The 15959-nt window shown below is 47.3% G+C and overlaps 1 protein-coding gene across 1 annotated transcript in view; it reads left to right on the forward strand.

Moving 5' to 3' along the window:
* Positions 1 to 245: 245 nt before the first annotated feature.
* Positions 246 to 15959, forward strand: part of LMOD1 (leiomodin 1) — a 47282-nt gene continuing 31568 nt past the window's right edge. Inside the window, exon 1 of the mRNA XM_075333831.1 lies at positions 246 to 701. Coding sequence (XP_075189946.1) covers positions 474 to 701 — 228 coding nt within the window. The 5' untranslated portion in view covers positions 246 to 473. The remainder of the gene's footprint in view (positions 702 to 15959) is intronic.

The raw sequence follows: 15959 nt of genomic DNA on the forward strand, positions 1-15959 counted from the left end.
CAGGCTGAAGGTACTCAATAATTAACTATATAGCCCATGATGTGTATGCACTTTTGCTGTGGGTACAGGGATCCCTGATCAAATGACAAGTACAGTTTATTGACTTCCAGCCCTCAGTGATTTCCATAAAAAGCGATGTATCCTCTCTCTAAATTTGGGCATGAGTGGAACATTCACAAGAATGTCTTGAATCTGCGCCCCTGGGAGGGAGAGGAGGAGGGGGGTTGAGGAGGAGAGGCAGTGGATGGTGACTACAGCAGCTCAGTATCCACTGGTGGAGAGCAGGCACCTGAGGGCTCCTGGCTCTAGAACAGCAGGGGGGTTTCATTCACCTGGTCTCCAATTTTTTTGGCTTCTTCTTGTGTCAGGAAGGTTTTTCAAGAGTGTAGTGTCATTTATCCGTGGACAATAACTACTTTTTATTGTTTGGTATTCATCTCAATCTTGTGCTCTAACTATAATAATCAGCCATCATGTCTAGGGTGGCCAGGTACAGGCGGCAAGTAAGCGAAGACCCAGACATAGACAACTTGTTGTCCACCTTGTCCCCAGAGGAGATGGAGCAACTTCAGAAGGAGTTGGATGCTGGGGACCCTGATGCTGGGGTATCTGCAGGGCTGCGAAGGGACCAGACCGAGAGGGCATCAAGTCAAAGAGAGGCGGAGAGGGAAAGCAAGAGACTGGCGCAGGCTGCCTCAGAGGTAACGTCTCCTGATATCTATCAGTGGGATATCACTAATTTACCCATAATGGCTTAGAGCGCCTCTATAGACATGACACAGATTAACCTCATAAATGGCTGAAGTAGCATGATAATGAAAATAACTCAAACGCACCATGACAATTATCGATGTCTCACCATAACTCATAAATTACATGACATTATTAGATTGTGGTGAAGTTCTCACGTTCCTCAATGTAAGACTGATTCAGAAACGTTTCCTAAATGAAATGTGCTGCTTGTGGTGCTGCGCCATTTTTTTAAAAATAGGTGGCAATACGGTGTATGGCATATTATAATAATAATTTTATATACATAGCGCCAACATAATCCACAGTACTTTACAATTAAGCGGGGACATGTACAGACAATAAAGACACCCAGTAACACACAGTTCAGCAGTTACAGGAGGAGTGAGGGTCCTGCTCGCAAGCTTACAATCTACAAGGAAATGGAGGACACAATAGAACAATAAATAGGGCATATATTGCCCCAGTAACTCCATATTATCCTTTTCTTTTATGTCAGTAATGCCACAGTATTCGGGTTTTGAGAGGGGTTTTTTTATTTGTGTATGAGAAAAAAAATGTTTTTCATCACTGTGGTAGATTCAATTGTATCCATATTTTAGTCCATGTGTGTTTTTACCTTCAGCATGGCATGTGCTTTTTTTATATGCAAAACAAACATTTTTTGGAAGCTTCTCGTACCCATTAAACTGTCCAAAATGGACAGCCCACAGATGACACACAGACAGCATTAGACCTATGCACTTGAACAGCTAAGATTGATCCACAAAGTGGCTGAAAATGGACATGTGAGCAGGTAGATAGAACATGCACCAATTATAGCCTATCTATAGACATGGATAGAACATGTACATGAAACATAGATGTGACTGAGGCTTAAAGACACCAGAACATTTGGTACTGATTGTCTATGTTCAGTAGTATGCGCCTTATTGTTGCTGATTATTCCAACTGATGAGTTTTCACCAGTATTAGCAAATTTGACCCATTATGAATGGTAGAATGAGGTGGTGCTCTCATATTTCTACATATGGCTTTACCACAGTAGCCAACATAGAGTTCACAGTGCCCCAGAGCAAAATTTCTAATTGCCCCCTCTCCCAACTTTTAGAAAGCAGGAAAAGGACACTTACCCAGTAGTCCCTATTAGGCTATGTGTCCACGGTAGAATGTTGCTGCGGATTTTTCTGCATGAAAATCCGCGACTTTCGCGGTAAATCCGCACCTTTTCTTTGCCGCGGATTTTGATGCGGATTTTTAATTTTTTTTCCCCCATTCTATAGCCAAAATCCGGATCAAAATCCGCAACAATAATTGACATGCTGCAGATTTTTCCGGATCAAAATCCGCGGCAAATCCGCCGAGGAAAAATCCGCAGCATGGACACAGCATTTCCAAAATGCCATTGAAATGGCTTGGAAGTGCCGCTGCTGCAGATTTTCAGAAAATCCGCGGCTTTTCCGCGAGAAATCCGCGGCAAAATCTGCGCATTTTCCGCAGCGTGGACACATAGCCTTAAAGCCCCTTCGTGTTCTCATCAGTGATACTCATTTTATGGCCAGGATAATAATATTAATTCTATTTATATAGCGCAAACATATTCTGCAGCGCCTTACAATTGAATTTATACAGTATGATGCTTCCAAAAATGCCCCCCCCCACACATGCACAGATATAGTGTCACCACAGTTAATTAACCCCCTCACAGTTTCACCTCACACATAGTGTGTGTGCCCCCCAGAACCACTAACACAGTATATACCTTTACAGCGTTATGTCCCTAAAGTGCCCTCCCCATAGTACGATATCTACATAGACTCCCCCCACACACAGTATCATGATCTCCACACAGTATGAAGGCCCGTCAGTATGATACCCCCACTCAGTATGAGAGCTCCCACAGCCCCCTACTCAGTATGAGAGACATTTATGTAATATCTACATGATATGACATAAATCAATTATATGCCAGACTGTTCATCCAAACAGCTCACGTAAGGGGCTCTTTCTATAGCAGTCTAGAAAACGTTGTCTCGTGTCTCTTCATTCCAGGCCTGAATCAGCAACCAGACAGAAGTTGGTGGACACATATTCATGAAATTGATGTGTGTTCCGCATCTATTAGTCTTAAGATAATGTCACATTAAGGCCTCTTCCTTCCCATGTCTGTGTTTCAATTACATGTGGCATCCGTTTTTTTCATTAATACCACATGTACCCATTACAACCTATGGTGGTCTTCACATGTTTCTGTTTTTCACATGTACAGTGTGTCTGTGACTCATACGTGTGTCCCTGTGAACCACACAGAGACATGTAAGTTTTTTCTCACAGCATGGATGGTAAGGCCAATAGAAGTCTATGAGTCCGTGAAAAACGTACAAGAGGACATGGATGGCATCTGTGTGCCGTTCATGTGCTGTACGTGTTTAACATTGAAAGTAGAGGAGAATCTTTGTAATTTCATTTTCTATATTCATGTCAGAAAAACAGAAATGGCACATGGATGATAGGTTTTTAAAAATGTTTACATGGATGGGTGATAAAAATAAGCACACATAGTCAAATCGGACCATGGCACGCAAATCTATTTTTATGCTGACATGTGAAGGGGGCCTAAAGCTGTTCCAACACCTCTTCAACAGTACCTGCAGGGGGTCCTGCTGCCTGTTAATGAGCTGCTATCTCTTAAGGTACCGTCACACATAACGAGATCGCTAGCGAGAGCGCAGCTGAGTCACGGTTTCTGTGACGCAGTAGTGATACCATTAGCGATCTTATGTGTGACACCTACCAACGATCAGGCCCCTGCTGTGAGAGATCTCTAGTCATTGCACAATGGTCCAGGCCATTTTCTTCAAAGGCGATGTCCTGCTGGGCAGAACACATCGCTGTGTTTGACACTGTGTGACAGGGTAACAGTGACCGCTGAGATCATTATACAGGTCGCTACTGCGACCTGTATTGTTCCTGCATCGCTGGTAAGATCTGACTGTGTGACATCTCACCTGCGACCTCCCAGCGACTTACCTGCGATCCCTATCAGGTCGCATCGTTTTTGGGACCGCTGGTAAGTCGTTGTGTGTGACTGGGCCTTTAGAAGCTCCTCTGCAAATAGGTAGTATTACAATGCCGCTCACCACTACTGGCACCCCTTAATTTTTTCATAGATTGTATAATATCTCCAGAAATAAATGGAAATGTACCAAAGTTATATCCTCAGGGCTTTTTAATTAGTGGTTCAAAGTAATACAATAATAAAACAGTTTGTCAATTGCAATTGCAATTTCAAAGCAAAAAAAACCCAGAATAAACAGCAGGTACAGCAATAAAGGCCCCCCTGATTAATACTTGGTTGCACACCTTTTGGGATTGATGCACGCCTCCAGACGTTTCTTGTAGCCATCCATAAGCCTCTGCACTTCTCAGCTGGTATTTTCTCCCACTCTCCCTTTGCAGTTTGTTCAAGCTCTTGAATGTTTGCAGGGTTCTTTTTCCCAAAGGCAGATTTCAGCTCACCCCAAAGATGTTCAATGGAATTGAGATTAGGACTCATTGCTGGCCATTTTTAAACTGTCCATTTTTCTTTTTCAACTATTACTGTGTACTTTTGGATGTGTGCTTTGGGTCATTGTTTTGCTGAAGGACCAATGATCTTTGACTCAAACCAAGTTCTCTTACACTGGATAGGACATTTTGCTCTAAAATCTCTTGATGATTGTGTGATTTCATGATTCCTGTGATACGGTCAAGGCCTCCAGTACTAGATGCAGCAAAGCAACCCCACAGCATTATGGATCCTCCACCATGCTTAACTGTTAGGGTGTTCTTTTCATTATAAGCCTGGAGTGACACTTGCGTATGACTCGCATGAGTGCAATCTGATAAAATCTCGCATTGCACTCGGCCCCATGTAAGACAATGCTGCAGCTCAGATCTGCGTGTTTTTCCTCAGCCCTAAATGGACTGAGGAAAAAAAATCGCAGCTTGCTGCGATTGTCTGTGAGAGCCGTGTCACTCGCACCCATTCAAATGTGAGAGAAACATCGTACTGCACTCGGATGTTATCCAACTGCAGTGCGATATACGCACAGGCTGACAATGGAGGAGATGGGGGGATTAACCCCTCCCTCTCCTCCGCAGCACCCGCCCTCAGCTTCGCAGCTGTGACCCGATCGCAAAATCAGGTCACAGTCTCATGATACTCGGCTCACGCTCGCAGCAGAGCCTGAGCCGGGGGTCATTAGCATATCGCATCTGTTGCTCTCGCATTGGATGCCATACGCTAATGTGACTCCAGTCTAAGCTTCATTGTGTCGTCTGTAAACAAACTATTGCTTTGCATTGCCAAAAAAGTCTATTTTTGTTTCATCTGTCCACAGAACATATTCCCAGAACTATTGCGGTTCGTCGCGGTACTCTTTGGCAAAGATCAGTTGTTCAATTTTTATGTCTTTTCTTCAGCAATGATTTCTTCCTTGGCCTTTGCCCATAAAGCTCTGCTTGGTTTAGTGTGCGGTGTATGGTACTTGTTGAAACCATGACCTCAGACTGTTCCAGGTTGGCCTTCAGGTCTTTGGATGTTTTATGTGGTGTTTTTTCCACCATTCAGACCAACCTTTGAAGACATCTCTTGTCAATTTTCCGCTTTCCTCCACATCCAGGGAGGTTCTTGACCGTTCCATGCTTGGCAAACTTCTTAATAACATTGTGGATAGTGATGGGCGGACTCCCAGATAACCAAGATTGGTGGGTCTAACTGCGTTTCAAAAAAAAAAAAAAATGGTTCTGGCCCGGTATTGATCCCTGATATCTGACCGGTCCCTGGTCCCCATATCAGCCTATGTAAGCCAGAATCCTCCTCTTAAAATTGGTGGTAGAAAGGATAGGGGATTGGAGCAAGTGTGTTATACTGACCAGTCTCTGTCGCAGTTGCAACTGCTTCCGGGCCACTCATCCTACTTCCGGGGCCACTTATTATAGCTCATCCATATGCACTGCTTTCTCCGCCCACCAGTGGTCCTGGCATCTGATTGTTTGCAGTCAGACACGCCTCCAGCTTGTGTAACATCATGTCTGAGTGCTTTCAATCACATACTGTGTCTGACAGTCTATATCATGACGAGGTGTAAAACTAATTAATTAAATAAAAAATTTGTGTAGTGTCCCCCCATATTATAATGCCCAGCACAAATAAAGCATATGGCTACAGGCAGCAACCCCCAGCCATGTGCTTATCTTGGCTGCGTATCAAAATAAGAGAAACCACATGCAGCTTTTTTTAAAAAAAAAATTAAATAAATAAGTTTAAAAAATGTTGTGCGGCCTCCCCCAATTTTGATATCCAGCTATGATAAAGCCCAAAAGCTGGGGCCTGGTACTCTCAACCTGGCAAGACCCATGTTTATTGGGCCACCCCAGCCTAATAATATCAGCCCTCAGGAACACAGGATTTTTGAATACATTAGATGTGACAATCCCAGCACTTTACCCAGCTCTTCCCGATTGCCCTGGTGCAATTGCAATTGGGGTAATAAGGCGTTAATGACAGCTCACAGCTGCCACTAAGCCCTAGATAATTAGTAATGTCAGGCTTCCTTGAGACCCTCCATTACTAATCTGTAAGGGAAAAGAAATAAACACAAACACCAAAAAAAATCCTTTATGTTAAATAAAATACAAAAAAACTCACTCAGTTATTATAAGCCCCAAAACATCCAGGTAATCCACACAAAGTCCCACAATGATTCCAGCTCTGCTACACCTGAAGTTACAGCGTGTGGCCATAGAACATGACCGCCGACTGTGAGCTTCAGTCAGAGCCGCAGCGATGAGCGATGGCGTCACTTAAGTTATTTGGGGTCACAGCTGGAGGTTCCCATGGTCCTCCACCTGTGACAAATGAGTTTGTATTCCAACCTCCCCTCTTCTGACAAATGGGCATGTCAAGGCCATGTTTTCAAGATAGATACAAATCCCATTGATGTATTCACATCTTGTATACATTTATGCTATATCATCACCAGGTCCATTGATTTTGCCAGGAGGCTGGCAGGGGGGATACAGGGCAATTTATAACAGCGGGATTTAACTGACCTGATTGCCCCCACAACAATGAAAAGGTTGCAGGTTCAAGTCCCACAAAAAGAGTACAAAATAAATATTTAAATATCAAAAAACAAAAAGAGTTTAAATCACCCCAAGTCAGAAAAAATAATAATATAAAAAAAATAAATAAATAGGTCTATCAAAATAAATGTTTAAATGCTGACTAAAAAGAAGAAATCTAATAACCAAAACTGCTGTTTCTCAGTCGCCGCAAATCCCACCAAAGTGAAAAAATTATGAAAATGTATGTAACGCAAAATTGTTTCAATAAAAATGGCAGCTCAACATGCAAAAAACAAGCTCTTAAACAGGTTGTACGATCACTGAAGTTTTTGATTGAAAGGCTGGTGGCCCCTAGAGCGTGGGGGCCCTGGATGAGCTGCCCAGTCTGCCCACCAATAAACGCCGGCCCTGAGACACAGGCGGCCCCGCGGCCCTGTACAGTGGCCCCGCACTATATAAGGCACGGGGGCCCACTGAGGGCCCAGGGCCTACTGGGGGATTCCCCACTACCCCGGTGGGCCAGATCGACCCTGCTCGTGTTTCTATTATAGTTTTCCTCTGTATCCAATACTGAGGTAAAAAACAAATCAAACACTCAATGTGTGCACGAGGTTAATTAAGTGGAGGAGTGGTTAATTTGTAGTCACTTCTGTTCTCTCCCCCTTATACATTTCCCAGCCATGTGTTCTCCTCCAGACTCAACAAATGTATCCAGATTCAGTCACCAAGAGGATCAAGATCTATTTCCCAGACAGAAGTAGTCAAGGGCTATCTTTAAATTCTGCCACTCGTAACATGAATCTTTTCTGCGGGTAGAGAGGGAGGCCTTTTGTGACTACTGGTCAAGTGGGGGAGACCTCACTTCTGAAAAGTCAGTCTCACACATTCCAAGAACAATGTATTGAGGTGGGGGAAGGGGAGGTCAAACCAGCAACAATGGAAAATCTCCAATCATGAAGAGGATAAAGACAAGCTATAGTTAAAGGGAACCTGTCACCAGATTTGGTGACTATAAACTGCGGACACCACCAGTGGGCTCTTATATACAGCATTCTAACATGCTGAATATAAGAGCCCAGGCCGCTGTGTAGAACGTAAAAATTACTTTATAATACTTACCTAAACGGTTAATATGGTGCAGGCTCGTCAAATGGGTGTCTTTGTTCACGGGGTGCAGCGGCTCCTCTTTCTGCCATCTTTGTCCTCCTTCTTCTGAAGCCAGGGTGCATGACGCGTCCTATATCATGCACACGCGCGAGGCATTGAGGTCCTGCACAGGCGCTCTTTGATCGGTCCTGAGCAGGGCAGATCAAAGTATTGTAGTGCACCTGCGCATGACCTCAATGCCGGCGTGTTTAGGTAAGTATTATAAAGTTATTTTTACATTCTACACAGCGGCCTAGGCTCTTATATACAGCATGTTAGAATGCTGTATACAGTAATAAAGCCCAGTGGTGGTTGCTGCAGCTTATAGTCACCAAATCTGGTGACAGGTTCCCTTTAAATGAAATTGGCATCTAAAAGCATTATGGCATAATAACTGTAGGACATGGTGTAACATATGCTAAAAGTCTCCATGGATTATGTTAAATATAATGGCTAACTCAATTTGAGTATGGGCAGGGTAGGTTTTAGAGAAAATGGAGCCGTGGGCAAAAGTTTAAATCGCGGCCCTAAATGCTCACATATAGCACCATTACACTCAAAAACCGTATCCAGGGGGGAAGCAAGCCAGTCATGTGCTCCCAACACTGCCGGCAGGGGAGGTGCCATCAGGCTGGTCATTTGCCGCCCCCATAGAGGAAGTCAGCCTGGTCTCTGAGCCAGATGTCAAGTTAACAGATGATTAAGAGAAGGTGCAGCGTCCCGGATCCCCGCGATCAATTGTACTTGTATCCCTAAACACCAGAACAATTGAAGCCCTAACCGCCGGCTCTTCCGGGTAAGGGTAACGTCAGCAGCATGATCAGATCAGCTGATCACACTGCTGACGTCACTCGCTGGCACCGCATAGGTGGCTGACAGTCTGACAGCGTTGGTGTTAAGTTCTCCAAAGGAGCTGAAGAACTGAAGATTTATTGTGATTAGAGGAAGGGGGTGAAATAAATCTGATTAACAATTATGGAGAGAGAAGTTGGGGAGAATGTATACATGTATACAGACACAGTATAGGGAGTAGGCTGAGACATTTCTGAGAAATGGCGAGCCGGCCCTTTAAAAAGAGGGCTGGTTTGTGTGCGCACCCTAAGCACCTACCTGTGGGACCTGTGCATCGTGCACAGGTCCCATGAGAATGAAGGGATAGCAGCACACGTGGATGGCTGGGGAAGTGCTCAGCAGGACGCAGTCCGGCCGTGAGGGTGAGTGAGTCGGCATCCCTGCAGAGACGCCAGCGCTACATCCCCACTGCCCCTAGTAATGTGTATGCCCCCCACTGAGTATGTATGTATGCCTATATGTGTACGTATCTGTGTATATGCGTGTCTGTATGTGTAAGGGTCCCACTGAGACTCTTTCGCCTGGGGCCCAGAAAAACCTGGAGCCGGCCCTGATCAGATGGCTAGATAGACAAATATGATTTATCACAGCAATCTCCCCCTCTCCAGTATGTGAAAATTAAAATATAAAAATTGATTCCATTCATCTTGAGAGGGCTCTTTTGGTGACAAACACTTGAATTTCTATAAGTTCACGCACATGAATGGACTGTTGGAGTGATTTCTGCAACAAATCTACGGCATGTTATTAATATGGATTTAATTGATTTAAAAAATCATGTAAAAGACTAGCTAACATGGTGATTTCCAAAGATACTAAAAATGACCAATTGTTAAGGTCAAGATTTTATGTGAAACATTTATAGATTTTAAGATTTTTTTTCAAGTCTCCACATCAGCATCTATTTAGAAACGTTCTTCAAACTTGATGTTTTTTTCATAGAACCTAATAATTGACACTTCGTGTTCTGTAGAAATCCCTTTTTCAGGAGGCACTCATCTCACAGGCAGGTTTGCTTGAAAAGTATAGCACATATATGTCCTTTTTCTTTCACTTATACACTCCACTGATTCCCAGCATAAGCGTCGTATACAAACAAATATACATTTATTCAGTGTTTTCTAAGATGTTTATGCTGGACACCAGTAAATGTATATGTGTGTGTTGGAGGGGCAAACGGGGCCACTGTAGTCTCAGTAGAGGCTCCTTGGCCGCAACACAGCCCGATATTAACACCTCGTGCTCCAGTCGCCTCTCCAGTACAATTAAACAATAAAAGTCCATTTACTTGCTGAGACATTAACTCAGACACTTGTAGGTTTCTTTTTGTCACTGGAACTTTACTTTGCAGCTTCATACAACAATCTTCTTCACGCAGTATGCGGGCACATTTACTGCTGACGGGGTTTCCCATAGCAACGGTTACGTTATACACTTTGCAGGCCGACCTCTTCTCTGGTACTTGAGTCTCCTTGAAGATCTCTAAGCAACTCATCTCCTCTAAGGACGTCATTGTACATTCGCAAATTCAAAAAGTCCTTTTAGCACACTTCGTCCCACCCACAGGGATTTAGCTTTCGCCAGTGAAGAGGCCTATACGACAACACTCCTCTGCTCTCACGGTCAGTTTCCACCCTCTCTTTAGGGTCACACTAACCATCTATCTCTTGAGGGGGTTCTTTGGGTATCCTTCCAGGGAAACAGATGCCACTCAGACTTTACAGACCTAACCCTCCCCTAGACACACAATTACAATCAGTCCTTCCCACACTAGGACCCTACCTGCCGGGGTCCAAGCTTGAAACCTAAGGTCCGACCAAATTGTTTTCAACAGGTTTCTTCCCTGCTGGGCCTACTGCAGCTACTTATCTCTTTCTTCTCACTGGGGACTCTCCTGTCCAGTTACTTGCCTTTTTTGTTAACTACACTCCTCCCTGCAATTAACCCTTTTTTACCCAGCAGGTACCAGGGCAGCGATCACTACACTATGGCCATGTAGTGGCTGTACCAAATATAACACAGTTGTTTGTCAAGTATAACACAATACAACACACACGCGCACTCTCAACATTGAAATCACAGGATGCTAGCCATGTTAAGGAATAGAAAACCTAACTGTTATCATTGAAGTTATTAAAGGCACTCTGTCACCAGGTTTTTGCGCCCCATCTGAGAGCAGCATAATGTAGAGACAGAGACCCTGATTCCAGTGATGTATCACTTATTGTCATTTTGATAAAATCAGTGTTTTCTCTGCTGCAGATCTAGCAGTTATTGGAATGTAGAGCAAGATTATAATGAGCTAAGGCAGCTGCTGGACTACTTGGCAGCAGGCTAAGTAGTCCTCTAATGGTAATCTTCTGCTAATTAAACAATGCTTTTATAAAAGCTAAACTGTGCAGCTCAGTAAGTGACACATCGCTGGAATCAGGGTCTCTTTTCCTACATCATGCTGGTCTCAGATTAGGTGGCAAAAACCTGGTGACAGAGTCCTTTTAATGGCTGCCTGAGGACTGTTCTACCACATTGAATGCACTTCTGTCCACATATTATCAAGATTTAGTGCTGGTAGCTCCCTTTGCAATTGCCGACCAATGACGTCCCAGATGTTCTCAATGGAAGAAAAGACTGAAGACACGGTAATCCAATGTTTGGTGTGATCACCCTTTGCGTTCAAAACTGCATCAAAGCATCAATTGTTCTAGGTACACTTGCACACAGTTTTTGAACTAGCTAAGCAGGGAGGTTGTTCCAAATATATTGGAGAATTAACCACAGATCTTCTTTTGGAAGAAGACTTGCTCAAATTCTTAAGTTCTTAAGGACATTAATTGTATATTTGGGTAAGTGGTCCTGCTGCAGAATACATTTGGAGCCAGCCAGATGCCTTCCTGATGGTATTGCATGATGGTTGTATTTTTCAGCATTGAGGACACCCAGAAGTGGGCAATGTTGAGGACTATGCATGCAGTTGTTGGCCAAGGAAACAGCTGAAAGACATATCATGCTTACTTTCGTTCTAAGTCAGAAGATATCAAGCAGCCAGCATCTTAGAACTGGCAGCTGTGGCGCCCCTGACCTGGTCAGGCACCACTGAGTACTGCACCCATGCTGGGGACAGTACAATACAGGTAATCCAGAAGGCTGACCGGGGTGTGGAACACAGGCGCATAGTGATCAGGTCTCACACATGTACCCATGAGAGGACCCCTGGGGGTCCCAGGAGGGGGCAAAGCCTATACCTCCACTGGAATAGTGGCAGGGGGTCAAAAGCCTCCATCTCCTCTCAAGGGGTGTGGTGGAGAGTCTGGTTGCTAGGTGGCGTAGGCAAGAACAGGAGAGGAGGAGCAGTGAGTCAGTTAGAGGAGAACTCCAGAGGGCTCAGTGAGGAGCAGACCTGTGGGGTTGATGCTGTCTAACAGCGCCCGCGCAGTGGCTACTGACGGGGGAGAACGGTCAACTAGGAGTGCTACCTGAAAGCCAGCTTCAGCTAGAGAGAAAGCACGGAGTGGGAAGTAAGGAGACTGCTAGAGAGCACCAGGCCCAACCGGGCGGCAGATCCCGAAGCGAAGATAGATCCAGCTTTCTTCTGCTAAACCTGCCGGTGTGGGGCTCTCAAAGCCCACACCACAACACCACAAAAGCCGCAGCCACGTAACCGCAGTGAGGGCCCATAGGTCACAGGAGGCAAGCAGCTGGAGTGGCCTGGTCCGGGGAACAAGCAAACGGCAAACAAAAGGGGGAGAGAGGCTGCAGCATCTTCCCTGGGTGACCCCCATAGGGACTCAAAGTCGGGGTCACCCCAAACCACCAAGGGCTAAGGAAGGCGAGTCAGTAGTCACCCTCATAAAGTCAGCCTGAAAGATACCTGGTTCCCATCTGGTTCATCCCAGCTACGCCCGGGCTACTCACCCTGCCATCAAATGTGAGTAAAGCCCTTGAAAGACAGTTCTGCCTGTGTGAGTCATTCTGCGACTTGTGGTACTACAAACCTACACCGGGCCCTGGGGCTTGCCTCACTCTCAGGAGGCTATTCCAACTAACTGCACACACCATCAGCCCCAGGCGACCCTCAACCTGCAGTGGCGGTCCCTACTGACCGCAATACTGAGAGTGGCGTCACGATCAAAACCGAAGATTCCCTACCTGTGACCAGCACCAGCTACGTGGAGTCCCTGAAGGTAATGCACCGACACTACACCTGTGGGGCTTCACATCTGGCGTCACGAACAGGATAAGGACTAGACCTGTCCAGACAGGTGACCATGTGCCTGGGCGGTCCGCTTGAAAAATTGGAAGCGCCGCCATATTGCCACCATGAAAAGCGCGCTGAAAAACAACAGCAGCCCGCGCTGGGAGAAGTTACCGCCCACGAAGAGGTGTGGCTACCCAGAGATCCCCTGCAGAGTTCGGACTTTGCCAGCTATGAGAGTGGAAGCGTCCAGAGACGGCGGGAAGGAAAGAGAGCCACAAGCCTGCTGCTGGGAGAGGAGCTGCTGAAAGAGGCAGAGCAGAAACTAAAAAGCTTGCTATCAGAGGCAACGGCGAGTCCACAGCTGGAGAGTCGTGCAGAAGACGGCGCAGAAGAAATGGCGTCTGACCGCAGAAATCCAGAACCGGGCTCCGCTGCCTGGTGGTATCGGGAGCTGGCCCAGTTCTGCGACCGACTGGAGAACCGGGTTGTGGAGCAGATCCGCGAAGAACGAATGGAAATGCTGGAGATGACCGCGGCGGTTCGGGCCTATGAAAGGAGAGCCGCGCGCCGAGTGCCAGACAGGACGGCGACGACGCAGACCCCGATGCTGCCACCGGTGGGTGAGTCAAGTGATGCCCCGGCCAGCGCAAGTGCCCCGACCCCTGCTGCCACGCCCGCGGTCCCCGAAGAGGCGTCCGGTGCGGCGACGCTGAAGCAGGCCGCAGCCACGCCAGGTGCGGCCTTCCAAGCCCCAGCGGCCGCAGCGATGCCCTGCTCGGCCCACCAAGACCCGGTCCCTGCAGCAACGCCCAGTCCGGCCCGCAAAGAACCGGCTGCCACCGCGACCCTCATCCGCGTCGCAGGCGTAACGCTGACCCAGGCCGCCGCCCTGCTAGGCCCGGCCCGCCGAGACCCCACCGCCGCAGCAACGCTCGTCCGCGCCGCAAGTGAGGTGCTGAACCAGGCCGCAGCCACGCCAGGCGCGGCCCACCAAGACCCGGTCCCTGCAGCGACGCCCAGCCCAGCCTGCACAGATCCCATCGCAGCTGCGACGCCGATCCAGGCCGCCGCCATACAGGGCGCGGCCCGCCAAGACCAGGCCGCCGCCATCCAGGGCGCGGCCCGCCAAGACCAGGCCGCCGCCATGCCAGGCGCGGCCCGCCAAGAAGAGATTACCTCATCATTTACCCCGGCCTGCAAGGACAGAGCAGACACCGCTCCCCAGTCCAAAGAGGTCCCTGCTAGGAAGACCCTGATAGGAGAGGACCCCGAATACTGGAAGCTGAAGGCTGACCTAGAGGCCCAGTTCCCACAAGAGATGGTGGATCGGTATCTGCTCCCTCCGCATACCCCCAAGGAGATTCAGGCAACCCCTGCAGCCGCGCCAGAGAGTCCACTGCCCAGACCAGCTGAGGACCACTCATCCCCAGCGCTGCCACAACCAGAGTGCAGTGAAGAACTAAGGGGGAGAGGAGGCCAGGAAGCTGAGGAGCTGACTCCGGAGCCACCAGCAGTGAATCCATACTCAGAGCCGGAGATGTTGCCCTATTCCCGTTGGGATGAGGAAGACCTGACACCGTCCGCTGACGAAGATCTGCCTAAAAGTCTCACCTGGGAGTTTGCAAGCTGTACCACGCAGAGTTCAGGCCGCAAGACAGGGCGTCGCAACAGGACAACGCTGTCCCCTGCACCACAGTCTCCAGAACAGAGAGAAGTCACAGCCAGAGACCTACAGGAGAAAAGGTTACTGAGAAGGTCCAGAGCCCAGGTCAGAGGACCCCTTTGCAGAGGAGTAGTGGAGGATTTCAACTTGAAAAGCGGATACGGCTTTATTGTAGCCCCTGGTATCAAAGAAGGGATATTTGTCAACAGAAGAGATGTGAGCGCTCATCTGCCTAGAGGACACCCTGGCAGAAACCTAAAAATGGGAGATTCAGTACAATTCACTATGCATGAAGGCGAAAGAGGACTGTACGCGCTTGACGTAGCATTATGTACCAGTAAACCTTACAGCCACCCCATGCTACAAGAAAGAAAAGACAGAGATAAAGACACAGATGAAGATCAAGAAAGAAAAGACAAGGAACCTATAGATGAAACGACCACAGACGACGACAAAGAGCAAGAAAGCAACAGGTGCCGCAGCCATACAGGCTCAAGCCCTGGTAAAGAGGAGTAAAGTAAAGTAAAGTAAAGAAAGAAGTTACTAGTTGAAGTTTTGAAAAGTTTTGTTTTGCAACGTTCAAGTTTAAGTAATGTGCCCACAAAAACTATTGTGAGAAATAAACCTTAAGGCTATGAACTGGCTATAGCCACAAACTCTCGCAGTGTAAATAGTTACACCAGAGGGCACCACCGCCACCAGAGTCAGCCTGTTTAGGGGCTTGGCTCGTCTGCAACCAGGAGGAGCCCGTCCGTATATAGGGCCTTGGCTCACCTGCAACCAGAGAGCACGCCTGTTTATGGGGCCTTGGCTCACCACCACAAAGAGGGTACCTGGTCAGCACCAACTGTGGAGGCCGCCTCTGCATCCTGCCAGAAGAGGCTGAAGGCGCGGATCCACCAGGCCAGGTATACCCTGAAACCACCAGCCCATGTAAGCCGCCTCTACATCCTGCCAGAAGTGGCTGAAGCCGCGGCCAACGTGAAAGGGTTTTGGGTGGGTTAACGGACTTGTGGGTGGAGGGTGGTGATGTATGGTACCTGGTGCTTTTAAATGTTTTACCATGTTTTAATGTTTTATGCATTTTAAAATGTTGTCTTGCAGCCCGAGGACGTGCTGGTGATAACTAAGGGGGAATGTGGCGCCCCTGACCTGGTCAGGCACCACTGAGTACTGCACCCATGCTGGGGACAGTACAATACAGGTAATCCAGAAGGCTGACCGGGGTGTGGAACACAGGCG

Source organism: Anomaloglossus baeobatrachus, chromosome 2 (genome assembly GCF_048569485.1).
Source record: "Anomaloglossus baeobatrachus isolate aAnoBae1 chromosome 2, aAnoBae1.hap1, whole genome shotgun sequence".
Lineage (NCBI taxonomy): Eukaryota > Metazoa > Chordata > Amphibia > Anura > Aromobatidae > Anomaloglossus > Anomaloglossus baeobatrachus.